Genomic DNA, 23,665 nt, shown 5'->3' on the forward strand with positions numbered 1-23,665 from the left:
TACAAGCAGTCTCACCTACTTCAATAATTACAGAACTGTCCTTAACAGTTTAGCCCACGGTATATATACTCTACAATTCTCAGTATTCAAAGCAAGTGAGACTGAGTAACTGAAAAAACTGCTGATTTGTTCAGTGAAGTTGCTACTTAAATACCACTACTACTCATCCAAGATAATAATAATAATCGCTTATTGTCACAAGTAGGCTTCAATGAAGTTACTGTGAAAATGCCCGAGTCGCCACATTACGGCGCCTGTTCGGGGAGGCTGGTACGGGAATTGAATCCGCGCTGCTGGCATTGTTCTGCATTATAAGCCAGCTGTTTAGCCCACTGTGCTAAACCAGATTATGGTATGTACAAATATTCAGAAAGATTTCTCAGCTTTATTAATCATATCCTCTGCATTTTACAAAGATGAACATCATTCAAAGATGAACACAAGTTGAAAACTAGAAATAGCAAACAATTGAATTGTTCAAAAATATACACAAGGTTTGGATTTACATTAAAGGTCTTTAACCTTTATCCCAACTACCTCGTACCGAAGAACAGAAAGCTTCCATACTGAAGGTCAAAGGTGAAATATATCAGTGGATTGCCATTTTGTAATTGACTAGACTTTACAATGGCAGCAAGTGCTAAAATGCAAAATAGACCCGACGTACCGCGTTTTGAGACAAGTGAAAAGCTGTATATTCAGTTGCCAAGCAACTATCTCCTCTGGTCTCTCTCTGTTTGTAAATGATGGTAAACAGACTACATGCTTTGAAGTGCATGGAGGCTTTGAAATTACACAAGATGCAGGAATGAATCTGGATTTTGATTACTGCTGAAAATTAACCAAAACTTTGCTGATGTGGAAGGTCTGGAATGCAGTGTGATGGAGGCAGGTTGAATCGATGCATTCAAAAGAGAATTAGACCAGTGTTTGAAGACAAAGGAGTTATGGGGAGAAGGCAGGTGAATGGAACTAAGTGAATTGTTCATTTGGAGAGCAATGGCCCCCTTCTGCATTGTAATAATTCTGAAGTAGTGACCATTTGGGGAATTGCTCTGTAGTGTAAATAAACAGCAACAGTTATTCAAAAAACCTGCCAAAATGTGTTTCACAAAAACTTTAAAAATCTGGCTCTCAATTGCCTGAAATACAGACAATACGAACTAAGAAATTGAGTGCAAAGTCCAACTGACATTGACACTTTTCAGTCCATTAAATTTGGCTGCTCCAGGAACCTCACCCAGATATGGAGCTTATTAAAAGTCTTACTCATTTAAGTAAACATGATGCTCTGTTAAAATACCAAAACTCACTTAATCAAGATATTTTACAAAACTATGAAAGCATTTCAAGGCACTCTGCTTCAGAAGAAATATTTCCCCCCGATTTGTTTAATTTCTATTGTTAATTCTGCTCTTAGTACTGAAGATTTCTTGTGTGACCAGAGGCTTGATTCAGACATAGGCCCCTAAAGCAGCATGAAATTCTGTCAGACACTGCACCAGTTGCTGGAACTTTGGTCTCTCATCACGGTCCAAGGCCCAACAGCAGGCCATCACTGCAAACCTGTCAAGAAAATACAAAACAAATGGTTTTAACCCACAGGACTAGATATATAATAGGGCATGGATCAGTGCTCTGATATATAACGCTGCATTGGTGGGCCCAGTTTACTAATAGCAACTGCTTAATCCTTCATCCCCCTCCCAATAATGCAATTCTAGGGTGCTTACCTACAGGTTTGCTGTGGGCTGAATACTAAATGCACGCAAGTACTTTTTCTAGTCATGAACGAAAATGCGTTATTTTGGCAAAATTAATTTTCATTCCAAAGAACAAAGAAAAGTACAGCACAGGAACAGGCCCTACGGTCCTCCAAGCCTGCACCGACCATGCTGCCCATCCAAACTAAAATCTTCTACACTTCCAGGATCCGTATCCCTCTATTCCCATCCGATTCAGCACGGTAGCATAGTGGTTAGCACAATTGCTTCACCGCTCCAGGGTCCCAGGTTCGATTCCCGGCTTGGGTCATTGTCTGTGCGGAGTCTGCACGCTCTCCCTGTGTGCGTGGGTTTCCTCCGGGTGCTCCGGTTTCCTCCCACAGTCCAAAGATGTGCAATTAGGTGGATTGGCCATGCTAAATTACCCTTAGTGTTGGGTGGGGTTACTGGGTTATGGAGATAGGATGGGGGTGTGGGCTTGGGTGGGGTGCTCTTTCCAAGAGCCGGTGCAGACTCGATGGGCCAAATGGCCTCCTTCTGCACTGTAAATTCTATGATATTCATGTATTTGTCAAGATGCCCCTTAAATGTCACTATTGTCTCTGCTTCCACCACCTCCTCCGGCAGCGGGTTCCAGGCACCCACTACCCTCTGTGTAAAAAACCTACCTCGTACATCTCCTCTAAACCTTGCCTCTCGCACCTGAAACCAATGCCCCTAGTAATTGACCCCTTTACCCTGGGAAAAAGTCTCTGACTATACACTGTCTATGCCCCTCATAATGTTGTAGACCTCTATCAGGTCACCAGTTCCAGTGAAAACAAACCAAGTTTATTCAACCTCTCCTCATAGCTACTGCCCTCCATACCAGGAAACATCCTGGGAAATCTCTTCTGCACCCTCTCTAAAGCCTCCATATCCTTCTGGTAGTGTGGCAACCAGAATTGAACACTATACTCCAAATGTGGCCCAACTAAGGTTCTATACAGCTGCAACATGACTTGCCAATTCTTACGCTCAATGCCCCGGCCAATGAAGGCAAGCATGCTGTATGCCTTCTTGACTACCTTCTCCATCTGTGTTGCCCCTTTCAGTGACCTGTGGACCTGTACACCTAGATCTCTCGGACTGTCAATACTCTACCATTGACTGTATATTCCCGGCCTGTATTTGATCTTCCAAAATGCATTACCTCACATTTGTCCGGATTAAACTCCATCTGCCGCCCAAGTCTCCAAACAATCTATATCCTGCTGTATCCTCTGACAGTCCTCATCGCTATCCGCAATTCAACCAACCTTTGCGTCGTCCGCAAACTTACTAATCAGACCAGTTACATTTTCCTCCAAATCATTTATATATACTATGAACAGCAAAGGTCCCAGCACTGTGGAACACCACTTGTCACAGCCCTCCAATCAGAAACGCACTCTTCCATTGCTCTGTCTGCGTTCTATGACCTAGCCAGTTCTGAATCCATCTTGCCAGCTCACCCCTGATCCTGTGTGACTTCACCTTTTGTACCAGTCTGCCATGAGGGACCTTGTCAAAGGCCTCATGGAAGTCCATATAGACAACATCCACTGCCCTATTTGCATCACAGTAAGAAGTCTTACAACACCAGGTTAAAGTCCAACAGGTTTGTTTCAAACACGAGCTTTCGGAGCACGGCTCCTTCTTCAGGTGAATGGAAAGGCTTGTTCCAGAAATGTTTATATAGACACAGTCAGGGATGCCCGGAATGCGAGCACCTGCAGGCAATCAAATCATCAAAGATGCAGAGAGAGAGGTAACTCCAGGTTAAAGAGGTGTGAATTGTCCCAAGCCAGTTCAGTCGGTAGGCCTCTGCAAGTCCAGGCTTGTTGGTGGGGGCCGAATGTAATGCGACATGAATCCCAGATCCCGGTTGAGTCCGCATTCATGCGTGCGGAACTTAGCTATAAGTTTTTGCTCAGCAATTTTGCGTTGTCGCGTCTCCTGAAGGCCTCCTTGTAGAATGCTGACCCGGAGATCAGAGGCTGAATGTCCTTGACTGCTGAAGTGTTCCCCAACTGGAAGGGAACAGTCCTGCCTGTTGATAGTCGCACGATGCCCGTTCATTCGTTGTCGCAGTGTCTGCATGGTCTCGCCAATGTACCACGCTTCGGGACATCCTTTCCTGCAGCGTATGAGGTAGACTACATTGGTCGAGTCGCACGAGTATGCGCCGCGTACCTGGTCACCTGAAGAAGGAGCCGTGCTCCGAAAGCTCGTGTTTGAAACAAACCTGTTGGACTTTAACCTGGTGTTGTAAGACTTCTTACTGTGCTCACCCCAGTCCAACGCCGGCATCTCCACATCTATTTGCATCAATCATCTTTGTGACCTCCTCGAAAAACTCTATCAAGTTAGTGAGACACGACCTCCCCTTCACAAAACCGTACTGCCTCTCGCTAATACAACCACTTGCTTCCAAATGGTAGTAGATCCTTTCTCGAAGAATTCTCTCCAGTAATTTCCCCACCACTGACGTAAGGCTCACCAGCCTGTAGTTCCCTGGATTATCCTTGCTACCCTTCTTAAACAAAGGAACAACATTGGCCATTGTCCAGTCCTCCGGGACATCACCTGAAGACAGTGAGGAGCCAAAGATTTCTTACTACTTTGCTATCATTTAAGAAATGCTAAATCCCCATGCACCATCTTAGCTTGAGCAGTAAACATCACATTAAATTTGACTTTTCTCTGCTGCCTTTCAACAGCTGTACCCACATCAGGAGGAGCAGAGAATACTTGACTTTTTAAACATGCGCATCATTATTGTAATCAATTATGATACAATCCTTTTCCAAAACAGGTTACTTTGCCAAAGTTCACTGTGGCAACTTTAGGTTTGGCTAAAGTAGGCACTGCTTTTATAGAACACAACCCTTTCAGATTCTCGACATCTGGTCTGCCTTTGACAGCCATTTTTAAGACGATTCAGCTTGATGAAATTCCATTGGCACATATAACTGTTTTTCCACAGTAATGATGGACAAACAGATGGTTACCAATATCCAGGGAAATGCTTGGTGGGAATCTGACAAAATTGTTTTAAATAAGGCGAATTTCAATAAATATTAGCAATGCTCAAATAGACAACACTATTTGCTTTAGAAAATGAAGATCTATAGCTTCTGCTTTTCAATCTTCTTTCATACATGGCATGACCAAGATTGTAACTCCCACAGGTTGGATCAGGGCCTATACATCTGATAAATCAACACCTCCCCATCATTAATCTAGTGGTTTGCTTCACCCAGATGCACCTAACCAACAGTTCTATAATTCTAAACAAGACCCACAAAAATAAAATTGAATGCTTTCAGTAACTTACAGTTCATCTGGACAATTGATTGGCTGGGCTATTCTGTATCCATCTTTAAGATAAGCGGCCATCTCAAAAGGATCGATGTCAACGTATGGAGTTTGTCCCAGAGTCATAAGCTCCCACAACGTAACTCCAAATGCCCACTTGAAGGAAGCAAATCAGATATGAAAATGTTATGGACCAGAAAAATCAAGAGTAAGTGGACTGGGGATAATAAGAGGTTACAGGATCACTATTTTATTTGTTTAGAGCAGGTTTTTGTACCTGCATGGTAAATAGAAAACTTGTGAAAATAACTTGCATATTGCCATTTGAACATATTTCAGCAAGAATTTATTATTAAAAGCTTCCATATGAACAAACAAGCTTGATTTCACGATATTTAGTCAGATTATTCAGACTTCAATACTATCGCTTCCCAGAATTTGGTGTTAGAAATAGCCATTTTCTTCAAAAGTGTAACTTAGTTTGTAATATATTTAATATTTCCTAATTAAGCAGCCTGTTGAATATGTGACGAATTTTGACTCAGTAGTACAGGAAAGAAAATGAGCAATTTCTTTAAAATTAATGCAGAATCTGTATTTTTAAGAATATTTGAAAAGGGCTTACGAGTTAACATGAACTATAAAGTGAGCAGTTGCAATTTTTTTGGATAATAAAAAATATTGGCCTATGTGTCCTGTAGATCCTGGACCTGGAAGCAGTGCCAATAGGACCAGAAACTGTATGGCTGGCACACACAGAGGCTTCCTGCAGCAGGAAACAATTAGCAAACTTCTGGTGTGCTCAAGAACAAACCAAGCTTTCATAAAATAATCAGTTTTCCATTTGGCAGTAAAAATAAAAATAAAATTCCAGAAGCATTTGGGTAAGTGATGTGCGGCTGAGTGAAACAAAATTAAATCCTCAAATTGGTGTGAATACTTCAGGCATGCAACAGAACGGAGAACTAGTATCAGAGAACCAGATTGTTTTAAAAATTATTCACCCATGGGATATGGGTGTCATTGGCTAGGCCAGCATTTATTGCCCATCACTAATTGCCCTGAAGGTGTGGTGAGCTGCCTTCTTGAAAACTGCAGTCATGTGTCTACGTCACACTCACAGTGCTGTTTGTGAGGGAGTTACAGGATATTCACCCAGCGACAGTGAAGAAGGGGCCGATATATTTCCAAGTCAGGATGGTGTGTGGCTCAGATAGGAACGTCCAGCTGTTCTAGTAGGTATCTGCCGCTCTTGTCCCTCGAGATGGTAGTAACCATGTATTTGTAAAGTATTGTCTAAGGACCCTGGGTGATTTCCTACCATGCATCTTGCAGATGTTACACACTGCTGCTACTGATTGTCTGGATGACTATTTATCAAAGCTAGAGAGAACTGGAAATACAATGAAATTTAAACTGTTGTGGGGCTGGATTGGGCCAGCGATAGATGGAGGTAGACAAAGATACGTTTCCCTAAAAGATGAGCCAGCCCTTCACCTTCAATTTGGTTTATTGCATCCGCTGCTCCCAGTGTGGTCTACTCTGCAGTGGAGAGACTATAGTAAAGGTAAGGTAAAGTTGACATAGTCCCATCTGACCACAGGCTGCTTTCCCCTTTTGAGGGGGAGAGCTGACTGGTGGTGATTTAACCTAAGGATCACCACATCTCAGGTGAGGGGCAAGGTTGAGAAGGCGGGCCTTCATGAATAACCCCAGCCGGTACGGGAAATGAACCTGTGCTGGTGGCCTCGCTCTATATCACGAACCAGCTGCCTAATCAACTGATCTAAACTGGCTTCCATTGTAGAGACGAAGGAAGGATGTGGTTGCACTGGAGCGGGTGCAGAGGCATTTCACCAGGATGTTGCCTGGGATGGAACATTTTAGTTATCTGGCAAGTGTGGATCATATTTCAGCATTGTGCCATTAACACATTTTGATCTCTTAATTCACCACTATCAGTCCCCTGCTTAGCTATTATCACCACCATTTACATTCCACTTATCTTTCTGTCCATGACATCTGTCAATCTCCATCTATCTAGCCCCACTCCTCGACATCAAAGCCCCCCCCCCCATAACAGTATAAATCTCAGTTCTCTCTAACTTTGACAAAGTCATCCAGACTCAAAACTTTAGCTACGTTCTCTCTCCAGCATTTTCCAATTTTGCTTCAGATTGCAGCATCTTAGTCTCCGAGGTGCCTTCATCAATCTTCCTGATTTTGGTCTGATTTCTTTGAGGTTGAGTTCATTCTGAATTCTCTCCGTTCGATACGAGTACCCTTCTCCTCGGTAGCTGTAGTGTGTCTTGTTCTTTACCTTTCAGCATCTGAGTAATAAGCCCAAGATTCTATTGGCTTCCTTTCACAGAATCACAGAAAAATATAGTGCAGAAAATTTCCTTTGGCCCATCGAGTCTGCACTGCTGCATGAAAGGCACCTGATCTGCAAATCCAAATCCCATTTGCCAGCACTTGGCCCATAGCCTCAAATGTTAAGATGTGACAAGTACTCATCCAGGTACTTTTTAAAGGATGCAAGGTAACCCACCTCTACCACCCTCCAAGGCAGTACACTCTAGACCGTGGCCACCCTCTGGGTAATAAGGTTTTCTCTCAAATCCCCCTTGAACCTCCCACCCTTCACCTTGAACTTGTGTCTCCTCGTAACCGATCCTTCAACTAAGGGGAACAGCTGTTCCCTATCCACCCTGCCCATGCCCTCATAATCAGGTCGTCCCTCAATCAGGTCACCCCTCAGTCTTCTCTGCTCCAGCGAAAACAACCCAAGTCTATCCAACCTCTCTTCATAACTAAAATGTTCCATCCCAGGCAACATCCTGGTGACTCACCTCTGCACCAGCTCCAGTGCATCACATCCTTCCTATAATGTGGTGACCAGAACTGCACACAGTACTCCAGCTGTGGCCTCACCAATGTTCCATATAACTCCAACATGACTTCCTTGCTTTTGTGCGGAGTCTGCACGTTCTCATTGACTGCGTGGGTTTCCTCCGGGTGTTCCGGTTTCCTCCCACAAGTCCCAAAAGGCGTGCTGTTAGGTAATTTGGACATTCTGGATTCTCCCTCTGTGTACCTGAACAGGGGCCTGAATGTGGCGATTAGGGGCTTTTCACAGTAACTTCATTGCAGTGTTAATTTAAGCCTACTTGTGACAATAAAGATTATTATAAATGTTTTACTGGACTCCGAGCAGGCTCTGCTCAAGTTTAAAATTATTTCAAAAATGTTGGAAAAATCTTTGCAATCCTTTATCAAGTAAAAATCGATGCGTTTCATTTAGAAGTAGGCTGTATTGCATGTGAACGACATGTCTTGCAGTTTTTCTTTGTTTTATAAGCTTGACAAAGTTAATTTGGCTGCAGGAAACAGTGCAGTTCCTCACAGTAATCAGGATCATGTCTTAAAAATTTATTTTGAAGCAATCAGCCTCATTTCACTTGACTGTACTAATCATTAATTAGAACAGGCTGATTATCAAATGCAACGCAGTAGAAAATGTAATATTCACATTGTTCGCACCAGTCAGAAATGGACAAACGCACCTCATTGAATTTGCTTTCTCAGGCATAATATAAAGTTTCCAAATTTAATTTGTTTATCACCTGTGCTTGGTTTATAATTAGTGTTCACAATTTCTTCGTCACTACATAATGTTTGGCAACTAGTTTCCTCATCTGAAAAGGTATTTGTATTCTGTGTGTTAGGTAACTAATACTTTGCACATGTTTTATAGTAAATATATGTGTTATAATTAGAATTTTGCATCTAATACACATCATTTGCATTGCACTTCCAGTGGCTCATATATCTGTAGAATGTATATTAATGATCAGCTGAACTATGACTTTCTGCTAAATCAATTCTCGCTGCTTATATTTGAATGATTCAAATCAAGAGCATAAACACATAAAAATAGACCCCTCGAGTCTGCTCCACGATGAAATACCATTGTAGCTGATGTGTGGCTTCAACTGCATTTCACACCGGTCCCCATATCCCACAATTCCCCGAAACACCAAAAGTCTGTCCATCTCAGTCTTAAATATGAAAATGAAATGAAAATCGCTTATTGTCACGAGTAGGCTTCAATGAAGTTACTGTGAAAAGCCCCTAGTCACCACATTCCAGCACCTGTCCGGGGAGGCTGGTACGGGAATATATTCATCATGGAACATCCACAATCAATTTCGATACAGAATATCCAAATACACATCCTCTGGAGTGAACAAATTTCTCGTCAGTCCAAAATGATTGGGCTTTTAACATACAGACAGAGTCCATAAGTGAGGGCACTTTTTTCACACAGAGGGTGGTGAGTGTCTGGAATGAGCTGCCAGAGGCAATCGCAGAGGCGGGTACAATTTTGTCTTTTAAAAAGCATTTGAACAGTTATATGGATACGATGGGTATAGAGGTAAATGGGCCAAATGCGGGCAATTGGGACTCATTTTGTGGTTAAAAACTAGGCGGCATTGGCAAGTTGGTCTGAAGGGCCTGTTTCCATGCTGTAAACCTCTGATTCTATAAGGGGACCAATACACTGCCAGTATTGAATGCCTGATCAGATATTATCTGGCAAGTGTGGATCATATTTCAGCATTATATCTGTTATATCAGTCAACACAAAATTAGATAAACCACAAGATGCATTTCTGGAATTTCTAACAGCTTCATTTGAAATTAGGGGCTGGTTTAGCACAGGGCTAAATCGCTGGCTTTGAAAACAGACCAAGGCCAGCCAGCAGCACGGTTCAATTTCCGTACCAGCCTCCCCGAACAGGCGCCGGAATGTGGCGACTAGGGGCTTTTCACAGTAACTTCATTTGAAGCGTACTTGTGACAATAAGCGATTTTCATTTTCATTTCAAATTAGTTTTGGGGATTTTCCAGTGACATGTTTCTGCATAATACTTACTGCACTAGTGTGTTGGAAGTGTATTACAGATTCAGAGATTAATTAGTTCAGCTTGTCTCAGTTGAACATTGAACAGCACACAATCAGGAACTTACATAATAAAAATACAGATTTTCCAGCAGATAACCGGCTCATAGTTCTGAGAGATAACTGCCAAGATTGTTTGCAACTTGTCCTTGATCCAAACATAGGCAAAAACGTTGAATTCCAGAGATTTTGTTTTTATTCATTCATAAGATGTGAGCTTCACTGTCGAAGTCAGCATTTATTGCCCATCCGTAACTACCCTTGGGATGGCGGTGGTGAGCTGTCTTCTTGGACCAATGCAGTCCATGAGGTAAGACAACACACAGTTCTGTAGGAAGGGAGTTCCATGAGCAGTGACAGTGAAGGAACAGTGATATATTTCCAAATCTCAATGGTGTGCCGCTTAGAGGGGAGCTTGCAGGTGAATTGATGTTCCCATGCGTCTGCTACCCTTGTCTTTCAAGGTGGTAGAGTCGCAGGTTTGTAAGGCACTATCAAAGAAGCTCTCCATCACACTCCAGCAAACCCCTGATTTGTGCCTTGTAGGTGGTGAACAGGCTTTGGAGACTGAGGAAGTGGAAAACTTTCTGCATTTCCAGCCTCTGACCTGCTCTTGTAGTCATATTTACATGGTTGGCTGGTCCAGTTCAGTTACTGGTCAATGGTATCTCTGTCCTGCTGGTAGAAATTCCTCCTCATCTAGTTTTAAATGGTTATTCTAAGACGGTGTCCCCTGGTTTGAGACCCACCCCCAGCCAAGGGAATTATCTTTCCTACACCTACCCTGTCGAGCCCTGTAAGAATTTTGTTTGTTTAAATTAGATCACTGAGATCACCTCTCAGTCTTCTAAACCTCAGAAAATAAAGGAAGGTGGTTAGCACTGTTGCTCAACAGTACCAGGGTCCCAGATTCAATTCCCGGCTTGGGTCACAGTCTGTGCGGAGTCTGCACGTTCTCCCAGTGTCTGCGTGGGTTTCCTCCGGGTGCTCCGGTTTCCTCCCACAAGTCCCGAAAGACGTGCTTATTAGGTGAACTGAACATTCTGAATTCTCCCTCAGTGCAGACGAACAGGCACTGGAGTGTGGCAACTAGGAGCTTTTCAGAGTAACTTCATTGCAGTGTTAATGTAAGCTTACGTGTGACAATAATAAAGATTATTATAAAGGCTGTCTACTGAACAGTTCCTCATTGAACAATCCCTTCATTCCAGGAATTAATTTTGTGAACCTTCACTGCATTCCCTTCATGGCAAGTCATTCTTTCCTTAAGTATGATGACCAAAACTGTACACAATACTCCAGGCACAGTCTCATCCAGACTCTATGTAATTGCCCCTATTGTTAGAACGGCTTGCACGAAAGACCATCTTACCATTTGCCTTCTTAATTGCTTGCTGTACTTGCATGTTAACTTTAATGACTCATGAACAAGGACATCCAAGTCCCTCTGAAGTTTAAAACTTTCCAACTCTCACCATTTAAGAAATATTCTGTCTTTCTGTTTTTCCTAACAATGTGGATAACTTCACATTTCTCCACATTGCATTCCATCTACCAAAGGTTTGCCCATGCACTAACCTCTCCAAATCCCCTAAGAAGGATCTTTGCATCTTCTTCACAACTCATGCTTCGACCTAGTTTTGTGTGTTCTGCAAACTTGGAAATATTACCATCAATCTGCACATCCATAGATTGGTGGCACCATAGCACAGTGGTTAGCACTGTTGCCTCAGCGCCAGGGACCCGGGTTGAATACCAGCCTCGGGTCCCTGCCTGTTTGGAGTTTGTACATTCCCCCAGTGTCTGTGTGGGTTTCCTCTGGTTTCCTCCCACAGTCCAAAGACATTCGGGGCAAGTGGATTGGCCATACTAATTGCCCCTTAATGTCCAGGGATGTGAAGGTTAGGTTCTGGGGTTGCAGGGATAGGGTGGGACATAGATCGGTGCAGACCCGATGGGCCAAATGGTTTCTTTCTCCACTGCAGGGATTCTAAGACTCTGTGAATAGCTGGGGCCCAAGCACTTGTCCTTATTGATCCCTTGCTCTTCCCGATATATATTAATGACCTAGACTGTGTTGTTCAGGGCAAGATTTCAAAATTTGCAGATGATACAAAGGTTGGAAACTTTCTCAACTGTTAATGAGGATGGTCTTGAATTTCAAAAGGACATTGATATATTGATGGATTGGGTTCAATGCAGAGAAGTGTGAGGTGATTCATTTTGTCAGGAAGAACATGGAGAGACAGCATAAAATAAATGGAGAGACTCTAAAGGAGGTGCAGGTACAGAGGGATCTCAGTGTATATGTACAAAGTCACTGAACGTGGCAGGATATGTTAAGCGAGTAGTTAACAAAGGATACAGTATCTTAAGCTTTATTAATAGGGGCATCGAGTACCATGAGCAAGGAGGTCACAATGAACTTGTATAAGACACTAGTGAGGCTTCATCTGGACACTGCGTCCCATTCTGGGTGCCATACTTGAGGAAAGATGTGAAGGCTTTGGAAAGAGTACAGAGGAGATTCACAAAAATGATTCCAGGGATAAAGAACTGCAGTTGTGAAGATAGATTGGAAAGACTGTGGCTGTTTGCAATAGTGATGTTTAAGGGGCATCTTGACAAGTACATGAATAGAATGGGAATAGAGGGATACGGAGCCCAGAAGTGCAGAAGATTTTAGTTTAGACGGGCAGCATGGTCTGCGCAAGCTTGGAGGGCCAAAGGGCCTGTTCCTGTGCTGTGTTTTTCTTTGTTCACCTTGGAGAAAAGGAGGATGAGAGCAGACTGTATAAAGTGATGCAAGATCCTGAGGGCTATGGGACTGAGTAAATAGCAAGAAACTGTTTCCGCTCGAGAGCATCAAGAATTAGAGGGCACAGCACAATTAGGGCAGCACGGTAGCACACGTGGATAGCACTGTGCCTTCACAGCGCCAGGGCCCCAGGTTCGATTCCCCGCTGGATCACTGTCTCTGCGGAGTCTGCACTCTCACCCTGTGTGTGCGTGGGTTTCCTCTGGGGGCTCCGGTTTCCTCCCACAGACAAAGACGTACAGGTTAGGTGGATTGGTTTGGTCATGATAAATTGCCTTAGTGACCAAAAAGGTGAGGGGTTATTGGGTTACGCGGATAGGGCGGAAGTGAGGACTTAAGTGGGTTGTGCAGACTCGATGGGCCAAATGGCCTCCTTCTGCATTGTAAGTTCTATGTACTGGTCTACGTACTTCAAAATAATTAGCAAAACGTTGTAAAGTGGTGGCAGGAAAGCATTTTTCATCCAGAGTGTGTTTGGAGTCTGGAACAAACTGCCTGAGAGGGTGGCTGAGGCAGGTTTGATCGAGGTATTCAAAAGGGAATTGGATTGCTATCTGAAAAAAGAATGTGCAAGGTTATGGGGATAAGGCAGGGGACGGGTGAATAGGTAGAATGGTCTGTCAGAGAGCCAGTGTCGACTTGATGGACCAAATCGTTCTGTGATTCCCCACTAACCACAGCCTGCCATCCTGGAAATAAGCCATTTATACCTACTCTGTATCTGGCCATTAACCAGTTCCCAATCCATGCCAGTATATTCCCTCCAATTCCAGTGCTCTACTTTAGTTGACCGACAACTTGCATGGGATCTTCTCAAAGGTTTTCTGAAAATCCAAATATACCAAATCACCCGGTTCCTGCTCGTTACATCCTCAACAAACTCCAACAGGTGTGATAAACAGGATTTCCCTTTTATGCTGAGTCTGCCCATTCTCTCATTGTTTTCTGTTTTCCAAGTCTCTTATCAGATTATTTATTATAGATTCTAGCATTTTCCCCACTTCTTTGTTCCTGATGTCAGACTAAAGGGTCTGCAGATCCCTGTTTTCTTTCTCCCATCTTTCTGAAATAGTGGGGATATAAAACCATTCCAAAGTCTGCAGAGTTTTGAGAGATGATCATTAATGCAGCTACCTCCTTTAACATTTTAAAGCTACTGGGCCAACAAATTACCTCCAGGGAAAGGAAAAAAAATCACCCAACATTTTTCAACAGAACAATATTATTCAGTTTAAAATTAAGTGAATTAAAAACAATAGAACATTAACAGCCACTATTAAATTGAAGACTCAGACTGATTTCTGTACCGATCGCACGACCTGTCCCTGATTTGCGTGCCAGCCGTACCATGATTTCAATCTTGTGCTTAACATGATAATTATCATATCTTGATAATACATTGCTTAATATTCCTCCGACTTCAAATTAAATAAATACTTGGCCAAAGACAACAATGATAAAAAACAAAAGGATTTAGAATTACAAGAAAAAAATGAAATGGTATGCTGGAATTACCAAACAAAAATAGCTACGTGACCTGGCTGCTGAGGGTTAACCTCCATGACTTCCGTTGTCAGCCATGGTTGCCTTGTTCTCCCCTTAGCATGTTTCTTCCTCCTTGGGATGAATTTCTGTTGTGCCGCCTGAATAACCCCCATACACTCCTGCCACTGCTGTTCCACTGTCTTCCCTGCGAGGCTCCATTTCCAATCAACTCTGGCCAGCTTTGTAGTTACCCTTATTTAATTGTAATGCCGTTACATCTGATCGTCAAAAATACAAACTACAGTGTGAAAAATATGCTTTGTATGGGTCAATGTCATAATGCGCAGTGAAATGTACCTACCAAACCAGAGAATGTTTTTTTCACTCACTGGATGTTAGCTTCGCTGGTTAGGCCAGCATTTGTTCCTCATCTCTAATTGCCCTCGAGAAGGTGGTGGTGAGCTGTCTTCTTTAATTGCTGCAGTCCATGTGGTTTAGATACACCCAGAGTGCTGTTAGGGAGGAAGTTCCAGGAGCTTGATAGTGAAGGAACTGCGATACATTTCAAAGTTGGATGGCAAGAGGAGTTTTTCCAGGTGGCGGATGTTCCTGTGCATTTCCTGCCCTTTCCTTCTAGATGGTAGAGGCTGTGGGTTTCCAAGGTGTTGTGGAAGGAGCCTTGGGGAGTTCCCACAGTGTATCTTGTAGGTTGTACACACTGCTGCTGCTGCGGGGTCAGGAACTGAATTACTCGCCACAGGATTCTGAGCCTCTGACCTGTTCTTCAAGCCACAGTATTTATGTGGCTAGTCCAGTTCAGTTTCTGCTCAATGGTAATCCCCAGGATATTGATAGTGAGGGATTCAGTGATGATAATGCCATTGCATGTCAAGGGATGATGGTTTCTCTCTTACTGGAAATGTTCAAAGCTTGACACTTGTGTAGCACGAATGCCATTTGACACATTGTGCAGGTATTGCTGCAATTGGACAAGGACTGCTTGTCCTTGGAGTTGTGAGTGAAACTGAATGTTGTGCTGTTATCAGCGAGCATCCCCACTTCTGACCTTATGATGGAAGGATGAGAATGAGCTATCTGAAAATTGTGTTCACTATGAAGTTATTTTCTCAATTATTCAGAGATAGAAGTTTGTTTATGTTTGAAGACTGCTTTAGTATTGTATGCTGAAGAATTTACTTACCACATCACTCGCACTAGAAAACTCATTGTTGACAAGGCTTTCAAGTGCCATCCACCGAACAGGTCTGTTCTCATTGTCCCCCAAGCAGTGGTAGTCCATCGGGAAGAGATCCCTGGAAAGAGCATTGTCTGTAATCTTTACCTGAAGGCTATCGTCAATTCTAGGGTAAATGAAAGGGAACTGAATTATTAAAGTTATCATTTAAATGTTCAAAGTTGTGAATTTTTAAGTCAGAATAAGTAAAATCTGGTATATATTATCAGATTCTCAAAACAAACACACAGGACAGGCCTTTCATGTAATGAAAATCAAAGCAGCCAGGAGTTTATGTGCACGTGTCTAGTCCCGTGAACATTCTCCTGCTGGCACACAAATGATTGTAATTAAAACAGACCTTCATCCGTTATGCAGATATTATTTAACAACTGTACAAAACACAAATTTCCATTTCTGTAGAATTGGCAGAACAATGTGCTTACCACAGACCAATGATTTATGCCAGCTACTTTTCAAAAGATCCGCTTCATATTTCATTTTGAGAGATTTTCCCCAAAACTACAGAAAGAATTTCAACTGAAACATGGATTTGTATGGGCTCCCTTCATCATAAGGGTGGGAAGAAAGAAACATATTTCATTACACACAATAGTGCCTTTCATGTAATAAAACATCCTAAGACACTTCACGGAGGCATTATAAAATATTACACAGTGCCATATCAGGGGATATTTGGTCAGGAAACTAAAAGCTAGGTCAAACTGGTAGGTTTTAAAGAATGTATTAAAGGAGGAAAATGTAATAAAGGATGTAAATTCCAGAGATTCGGGCATGGGCAACTGAAGACACGGCCAGCAATTGTGGAGGGATTAAAATTAGGACTGCTGAAGGGGCCAGAAATTTTGTTGGCTTGTGGAGCTGAGGCGGCTAACTGAAATAAGAAGGGGGCAAGGTGGAGGGATTTGAGAACAAGGATGAGAATTTTAAAATCAAGACACTGCTCGACAGGAAGATCATGTAGGTCAGCGAGCACTGGGGCTGACAGGGAACGAACTTGGCATGAGTGAAGACAGGAACAGCAGGATTTTGGATGAGGTCAAGTTTACAGAGGGTAGAATGTGGCAGAGTAGCCAGGAGTGCATTGAATAGTCAGGTTTAGAGATAATAAAGGTCTCTGTATACCAGCTAAGACATGCAACAAAGAATAATACAGCACAGGAACATAAGAACTAGGAGCAGGAGTAGGCCATCTGGCCCCTCGAGCCTGCTCCGCCATTCAATTAGATCATGGCTGATCTTTTGTGGACTCAGCTCCACTTTCCGGCCCGAACACCATAACCCTTAATCCCTTTATTCTTCAAAAAACTATCTATCTTTACCTTAAAAACATGTAATGAAGGAGCCTCAACTGCTTCACTGGTCAAGGAATTCCATAGATTCACAACCCTTTGGTTGAAGAAGTTCCTCCTAAACTCAGTCCTAAATCTACTTCCCCTTATTTTGAGGCTATGTCCCCTAGTTCTGCTGTCACCCGCCAGTGGAAACAACCTGCCCGCATCTATCCTATCTATTCCCTTCATAATTTTAAATGTTTCTATAAGATCCCCCCTCATCCTTCTAAATTCCAACGAGTACAGTCCCAGTCTACTCAACCTCTCCTCATAATCCAACCCCTTCAGCTCTGGGATTAACCTAGTGAATCTCCTCTGCACACCCTCCAGCGCCAGTACGTCCTTTCTCAAGTAAGGAGACCAAAACTGAACACAATACTCCAGGTGTGGCCGCACTAACACCTTATACAATTGCAACATAGCCTCCCTAGTCTTAAACTCCATCCCTCTAGCAATGAAGGACAAAATTCCATTTGCCTTCTTAATCACCTGTTGCACTAGTAAACCAACCTTCTGTGACTCATGCACTAGCACACCCAAGTCTCTCTGAACAGCGGCATGCTTTAATATTTTATCGTTTAAATAATAATCCCGTTTGCTGTTATTCCTACCAAAATGGATAACCTCACATTTGTCAACATTGTATTCCATCTGCCAGACCCTAGCCCATTCACTTAACCTATCCAAATCCCTCTGCAGACTTCCAGTATCCTCTGCACTTTATGCTTTACCACTCATCTTAGTGTCATCTGCAAACTTGACAACATTGCCCTTGGTCCCCAACTCCAAATCATCTATGTAAATTGTGAACAATTGTGGGCCCAACACACATCCCTGAGGGACACCACTAGCTACTGATTGCCAACCAGAGAAACACCCATTTATCCCCACTCTTTGCTTTCTATTAATTAACCAATCCTCTATCCATGCTACTACTTTACCCTTAATGCCATGCATCTTTATCTTATGCAGCAACCTTTTGTGTGGCACCTTGTCAAAGGCTTTCTGGAAATCCAGAGATACCACATCCATCGGCTCCCCGTTATCTACTGCACTGGTAATGTCCTCAAAACATTCCACTAAATTAGTTAGGCATGACCTGCCCTTTACGAACCCATGCTGCGTCTGCCCAATGGGACACTTTCTATCCGGATGCCTCGCAATTTCTTCCTTGATGATAGATTCCAGCATCTTCCCTACTACCGAAGTTAAGCTCACTGGCCTATAATTTCCTGCTTTCTGCCTACCTCCTTTTTTAAACAGTGGCGTCACGTTTGCTAATTTCCAATCCACCGGGACCACCCCAGAGTCTAGTGAATTTCGGTAAATTATCACTAGTGCATCTGCAATTTCCCTAGCCATCTCTTTTAGCACTCTGGGATGCATTCCATCAGGGCCAGGAGACTTGTCTACCTTTAGCCCCATTAGCTTGCCCATCACTCCCTCCTTAGTGGTAACAATCCTCTCAAGGTCCTCACCTGTCATAGCCTCATTTCTATCAGTCGCTGGCATGTTATTTGTGTCTTCCACTGTGAAGACCGACCCAAAAAACCTGTTCAGTTCCTCAGCCATTTCCTCATTTCCCATTATTAAAACTCCCTTCTCATCCTCTAAAGGACCAATATTTACCTTAGCCACTCTTTTTTGTCTTATAGAACATAGAACAGTACAGCACAGAACAGGCCCTTCGGCCCTCAATGTTGTGCCGAGCCATGATCACCCTATTCAAATCCACGTATCCACCCTATACCCATAAGCCAACATCCCCCCCTTAACCTTACTTTTATTAGGGCTCTACGGGCAATTTAACATGGCCAATCCACCTAACCCGCACATCTTTGGACTTTGGGAGGAAACCGGAGAACCCGGAGGAAACCCACGCACACAGGGGGAGGACGTGCAGACTCCACACAGACAGTGACCCAGCCGGGAATATATATTTGTAAAAACTTTTACTGTCTGTTTTTATATTCTGAGCAAGTTTACTCTCATACTCTATCTTACTCTTCTTTGTAGCTTTTTTAGTAGCTTTCTGTTGCCCCCTAAAGATTTCCCAGTCCTCTAATCTCCCAGCAATCTTTGCCACTTTATATGCTTTTTCCTTCAATTTGATACTCTCCCTTATTTCCTTAGATATCCACGGTCGATTTTCCCTCTTTCTTCCGTCCTTCCTTTTTGTTGGTATAAACCTTTGCTGAGCACTGTGAAAAATCGCTTGGAAGGTTCTCCACTGTTCCACCATAAAGTCTTAGCTCCCAGTCTACCTTAGCTAGTTCTTCTCTTATCCCCTTGTAATCTCCTTTGTTTAAACACAAAACACTAGTATTTGATTTTACTTTCTCACCCTCCATCTGTATTTTAAATTCCACCATATTGTGATCGCTCCTTCCGAGAGGATCCCTAACTATGAGATCATGAATCAATCCTGTCTCATTACACAGGACAAGATCTAGGACCGCTTGTTCCCTCGTAGGTTCCATTACATACTGTAATGGCTCTACGGCCCTCCAGGTGTGTCCTGGCCATACCAACATTTGCCATTTGTTGGGTTACGGGTATGGGGTGGATACGTGGGTTTGAGTAGGGTGATCATTGCTCGGCACAACATCGAGGGCCGAAGGGCCTGTTCTGTGCTGTACTGTTCTGTTCTATCCCATCTTTTTGTCAAAATGCCTTTTGAACGCCATGAATGTATCTGCTTCCACAATCTCCCCTGGCAACGTGTTCCAGGCACTCACTACACTCTGCGAAAAAAACCTGCCTCGCACGTCTCCTCTAAACTTTGCCCCACGGTCCTTAACCCTGTGCCCCCTTGTGACTGAAGCCTCCACTGGGGGAAAGAGCGCCAGTCCATCCATTCTATCCATGTCCCTCATAATTTTGTAGACCTCTATCAGGTCAACCCTCAACCTCTGTTTTTCTAATGAAAACAGTCCAAGTCTGTTGAGCCTCTCCACATAGCTAACACCCTCCAGAACAGGCAACATTCTGCACCCTCTCCAAAGTCTCCACATCATAGAATTTACAGTGCCATTCGGCCCATCGAGTCTGCACCGGCCCTTGGTAATAGCACCCCATTTAAGCCCATACTCATAACTCAGTCACCCCAACTAACCTTTTTGGACACTACTGGCAATTTAGCATTGCCAATCCACCTAACCTGCACATCTTTGGACAGTGGGAAGAAACCGGAGCACCCGGAGGAAACCCATGCAGATTCGGGGAGAACATGCAGACTCCGCACAGACAGTGACCTAAGCGGGAATCGAACCTGGAACCCTGAAGCTGTAAAGCAACTGTAATAACTGAACATCCTTCTGGTAGCCTGGAGACCAAAATTGCGCGCAATATTCAAAGTGCGGCCTTAACAAGATTCCATACAACTACAGCATGACTTGCTAGCTTTTATACTCGATACTCCGTCATATGAAGGCAAGCATCCCGTATGCTTTTCTTTTTGTTAAATGTATTTTTTTTACAAACATGTATCAAAACAGGTTACAGCGAACAAACACCCCAAGAAACATGCTTCCCAACAATCAACTGTACAGTCTCTACAGATTTTTCCCCTTTTTCACTACCCACCTCCCCCTGACGAACAGCCCCTCAAACACGGTCACAAACATCCCCAAACTTTCCTCATACCCCTCTTAAGAGCCCCTTAACTCATACTTTATCTTCTCGAATCGCAGGAAGTCATACAGGTCACCCAACCAAACCGCTACCCCCGGTGGCGATGCCGACCGCCACTCCACCAAAATTCGCCACCATGCAATCAAGAGGCGAAGGCCGCGACATCGACCTTCCTTCTCTCCATGAGCTCTGGCTTCTCTGAAACTCCAAATATCGCCACCATAAATTTCCTCCATGCTTCCGAATTGATCTCCCATGCCAACTCTGCTTCACATTTCTCCTTGATCTTCACCACCCACTCGCCTCCCTGCCCCCCCAGCCACGTAAATATCCCCAATTCTTCCCTCCTTTTCCACATCCGGGAGCAGCAGTCACTACAGCATGATGTATCACGGCAACCTTCCAGACCTTTCGTGCAAAGTCCCTAACCTGCAGATACCTGATCTCACAGGTATGAGATCACAGGTCTGACCTCGGCAGCTCAACCCTCTCTCTTAGCTCCTCTAGACTGGCGAACCCTTCCTCCAAATACAGATCCCTCACCTTGACCAGCCCCACTTCCCTCCACTTCCTGTATCCATCGCCCCCATGCCCCTGGCTCAAACTCATGATTCTCGTACGTGGCGTTAGCACCGACACCCCTTCCACCCTAAAATGCTCAGTTGATGACTCCATATCTTCACTGTGGACTGCACCGCCGGGCTCCTTGAATACCTACTCGGAGCCATTGGCAACGCTGCCGTCACCATAGCTCTCAAACTAGGCCCCTTACAAGATTCCTCCTCCATCCTAACCCACTCCACCCCTTCTCCTTCCCACCACCGCCGCACCTCGTCCACATTCGCCGCCGAATAATAATGAAGCAAGTTCAGCAACGCCAACCCCCCCTGCTGCCTCTGCCCAGTAACAGAGTCCTCCCCACCTTCGGCTCCTTCCCTTCCCATATAAAGTCAGAAATGATCGTGTCCACTTTCCGAAAAAGGCCTTTGGTATAAAGATTTGGAGAGCTTGAAAGATAAACAAGAATCTCAGCAGAATATTCATTTTAATCACTTGGACCAGCGTCCAACTGCCAGCGTTAAGTGCAGTGTATCCCACGTCTTAAGATCCTGCTGAGCCTCCTCCACCAGCTTCGTTAAGTTCCACTTATGGAGCCCCGTCCATTCCTTCGCTACATGAATTCCCAAATACCTAAACCTATCCCTCGCTACTGTAAATGGCACCCCCCCTAAATTAGCCCGCTGTGCCAGCTCATTCACTGGGAATACCTCGCTTTTCCCTACATGAATCCCGAGAACCCTCCAAACCTCCCCAGCAGGCCCATAATCCTTCCCATACTCTACAACGGATCCAAAACACACAGCAAGTCATCGGTATAGAGGGACACCCGATGCTCCCTCTGTCCCCTCATAACCCCTGCCACTCTGTCGAACCCGAGAGCCATCGTTAATGGCTCTATGGCCAGCGCAAACAGCAGCGATGACAGCGGGCACGCCTGCCTCATACCCCTGTGTAAGTCAAAGCTTTGTGAGCTCATCTCATTCATCCTCACCCTCGCTCTTTGTGCCACATACAGTAACCATACCCATGCCACAAATCTGGGCCCAAACCCAAACCTTCCCAAATCCTCAAACAAGTACCTCCACTCCACCCGATCAAATGCCTTCTCTGCGTCCATGGACACCACCACCTCCGGTACAGAGACCCCGGCGAATTCATCACCACATTCAACAGCTGTCTTATACTACTCTTATACTTATACTCTGCCTACCCTTTACGAAGCCTGTTTGATCTTCTGTCATCACTCCGAGGACACAGTCCTCCATCCTCCCCACCAACAACTTGGTCAATACTTTCAAGTCCATGTTCAATCGTCATATGGGCCTATACGACCCTCATTCCATCGGGTCCTTCCCCTTTTTCGGAATTAGTATGATTACTGTCTGCGTCATCTTCTCCGGAAACTCCATCTTCTCCAGCATTTCATGAAATGCCCCCAGCAGATGTGGTGCCAGGTCCGTTGCAAATTCCTCATAGAATTCCATCGGGTATCCATCCGGCTCAGGGGCCTTCCCCGACTTCATACCCCTGATACTATTGTAGCCATCTGGGATGGCCATTTTCAGTATACAAAATGGACACTCGCAGAGCCTATAGGGAAATATAGACAATACTAAGCAACAAGCAGGCACAGAGCCTGAATGTATATTTGGAAGGCAGTTTGCAGACAGAATCGAAACTGAGTCGATTTACATATTGATGGCCCATCTCCGGGAAACAAAGGACAAGTGCTCAGGTAGCTGATACTGTCCCAGACAGTCCGGTGCCACTACCCCAACCAAAAGACACAAACAAAGCAAGGCCAACGGCCACCTATGACACGCCCAGCCATCAAGGCACCCACCCCTTTATTGGTTTAGATCGATGACAATGATCAAGAAGCTGCCCAATTAATTGGGACCAAGTTTAAGGCCCGCCTAAAAGCACGCAAAGCCTCTCCAAGTATAAGAAGGAACCCCCACGAAAGGTTCAGCCTCTTGGATTTAGCTCTCAAGCTGAAGAGAGACCCTTCCACCAGCACCACCAGAAGCAAGTAAGTTCAAATGCAACGCTCACTACCAGACGGACGTCCTTAGCTGTACTCCTGTTACCTCTTTGAACCAAACAGCCTCAGATCCGAACAACAGCCATTGTTCCTCTGACCTAAGTGGGCACCCGAAGTTAAGTATAGGTGCTAGCAATAGAGATAATTTAGTTTGTCGTATTATTGTGCATGAGTAGAACTTACTGTGTGTAAATAAAGTAGTATTGACTTTGAACTAACTAACTGGCGTATTGGCTCTTTGATTGGTATTCGGGTTGAACCTTATGGCGGTATCAAGAGATACCTGGAGACTCTGAAAGTATACTCAATTTGGATTAAGAAAGGCGACCTTATTAACTGCCATATATATAGCAAGTAAACAGAGCAACACTATCCAGAGGAGGGGGACAAGAGGCCATTTCTGGACAAGCTGGAATTTCCTCAGGTGGAGGAAGCAAAGAGGCAGGCATTGGAGGAGCCCCTGGGGCTGAGGGCTCAACTGGTGTGTGGCCAAATCCAGGATCGCT

At 44.1% G+C, this 23,665-nt stretch overlaps 1 protein-coding gene across 1 annotated transcript in view; it reads right to left on the reverse strand.

The window, feature by feature from the left end:
* Positions 1-365: 365 nt before the first annotated feature.
* The window catches only part of ryk (receptor like tyrosine kinase), a 319,820-nt gene continuing 296,520 nt past the window's right edge, over positions 366-23,665 (reverse strand). Inside the window, exons 14-16 of the mRNA XM_038815667.1 lie at positions 15,534-15,693; positions 5,083-5,219; positions 366-1,566 (exon numbers count right to left, since the gene is read on the reverse strand). Of these exons, the coding sequence (XP_038671595.1) occupies positions 1,455-1,566; positions 5,083-5,219; positions 15,534-15,693 (409 nt within the window). The 3' untranslated portion in view covers positions 366-1,454. The remainder of the gene's footprint in view (positions 1,567-5,082; positions 5,220-15,533; positions 15,694-23,665) is intronic.

This window comes from Scyliorhinus canicula, chromosome 13 (assembly GCF_902713615.1).
Source record: "Scyliorhinus canicula chromosome 13, sScyCan1.1, whole genome shotgun sequence".
NCBI classification, from domain to species: Eukaryota; Metazoa; Chordata; class Chondrichthyes; order Carcharhiniformes; family Scyliorhinidae; genus Scyliorhinus; species Scyliorhinus canicula.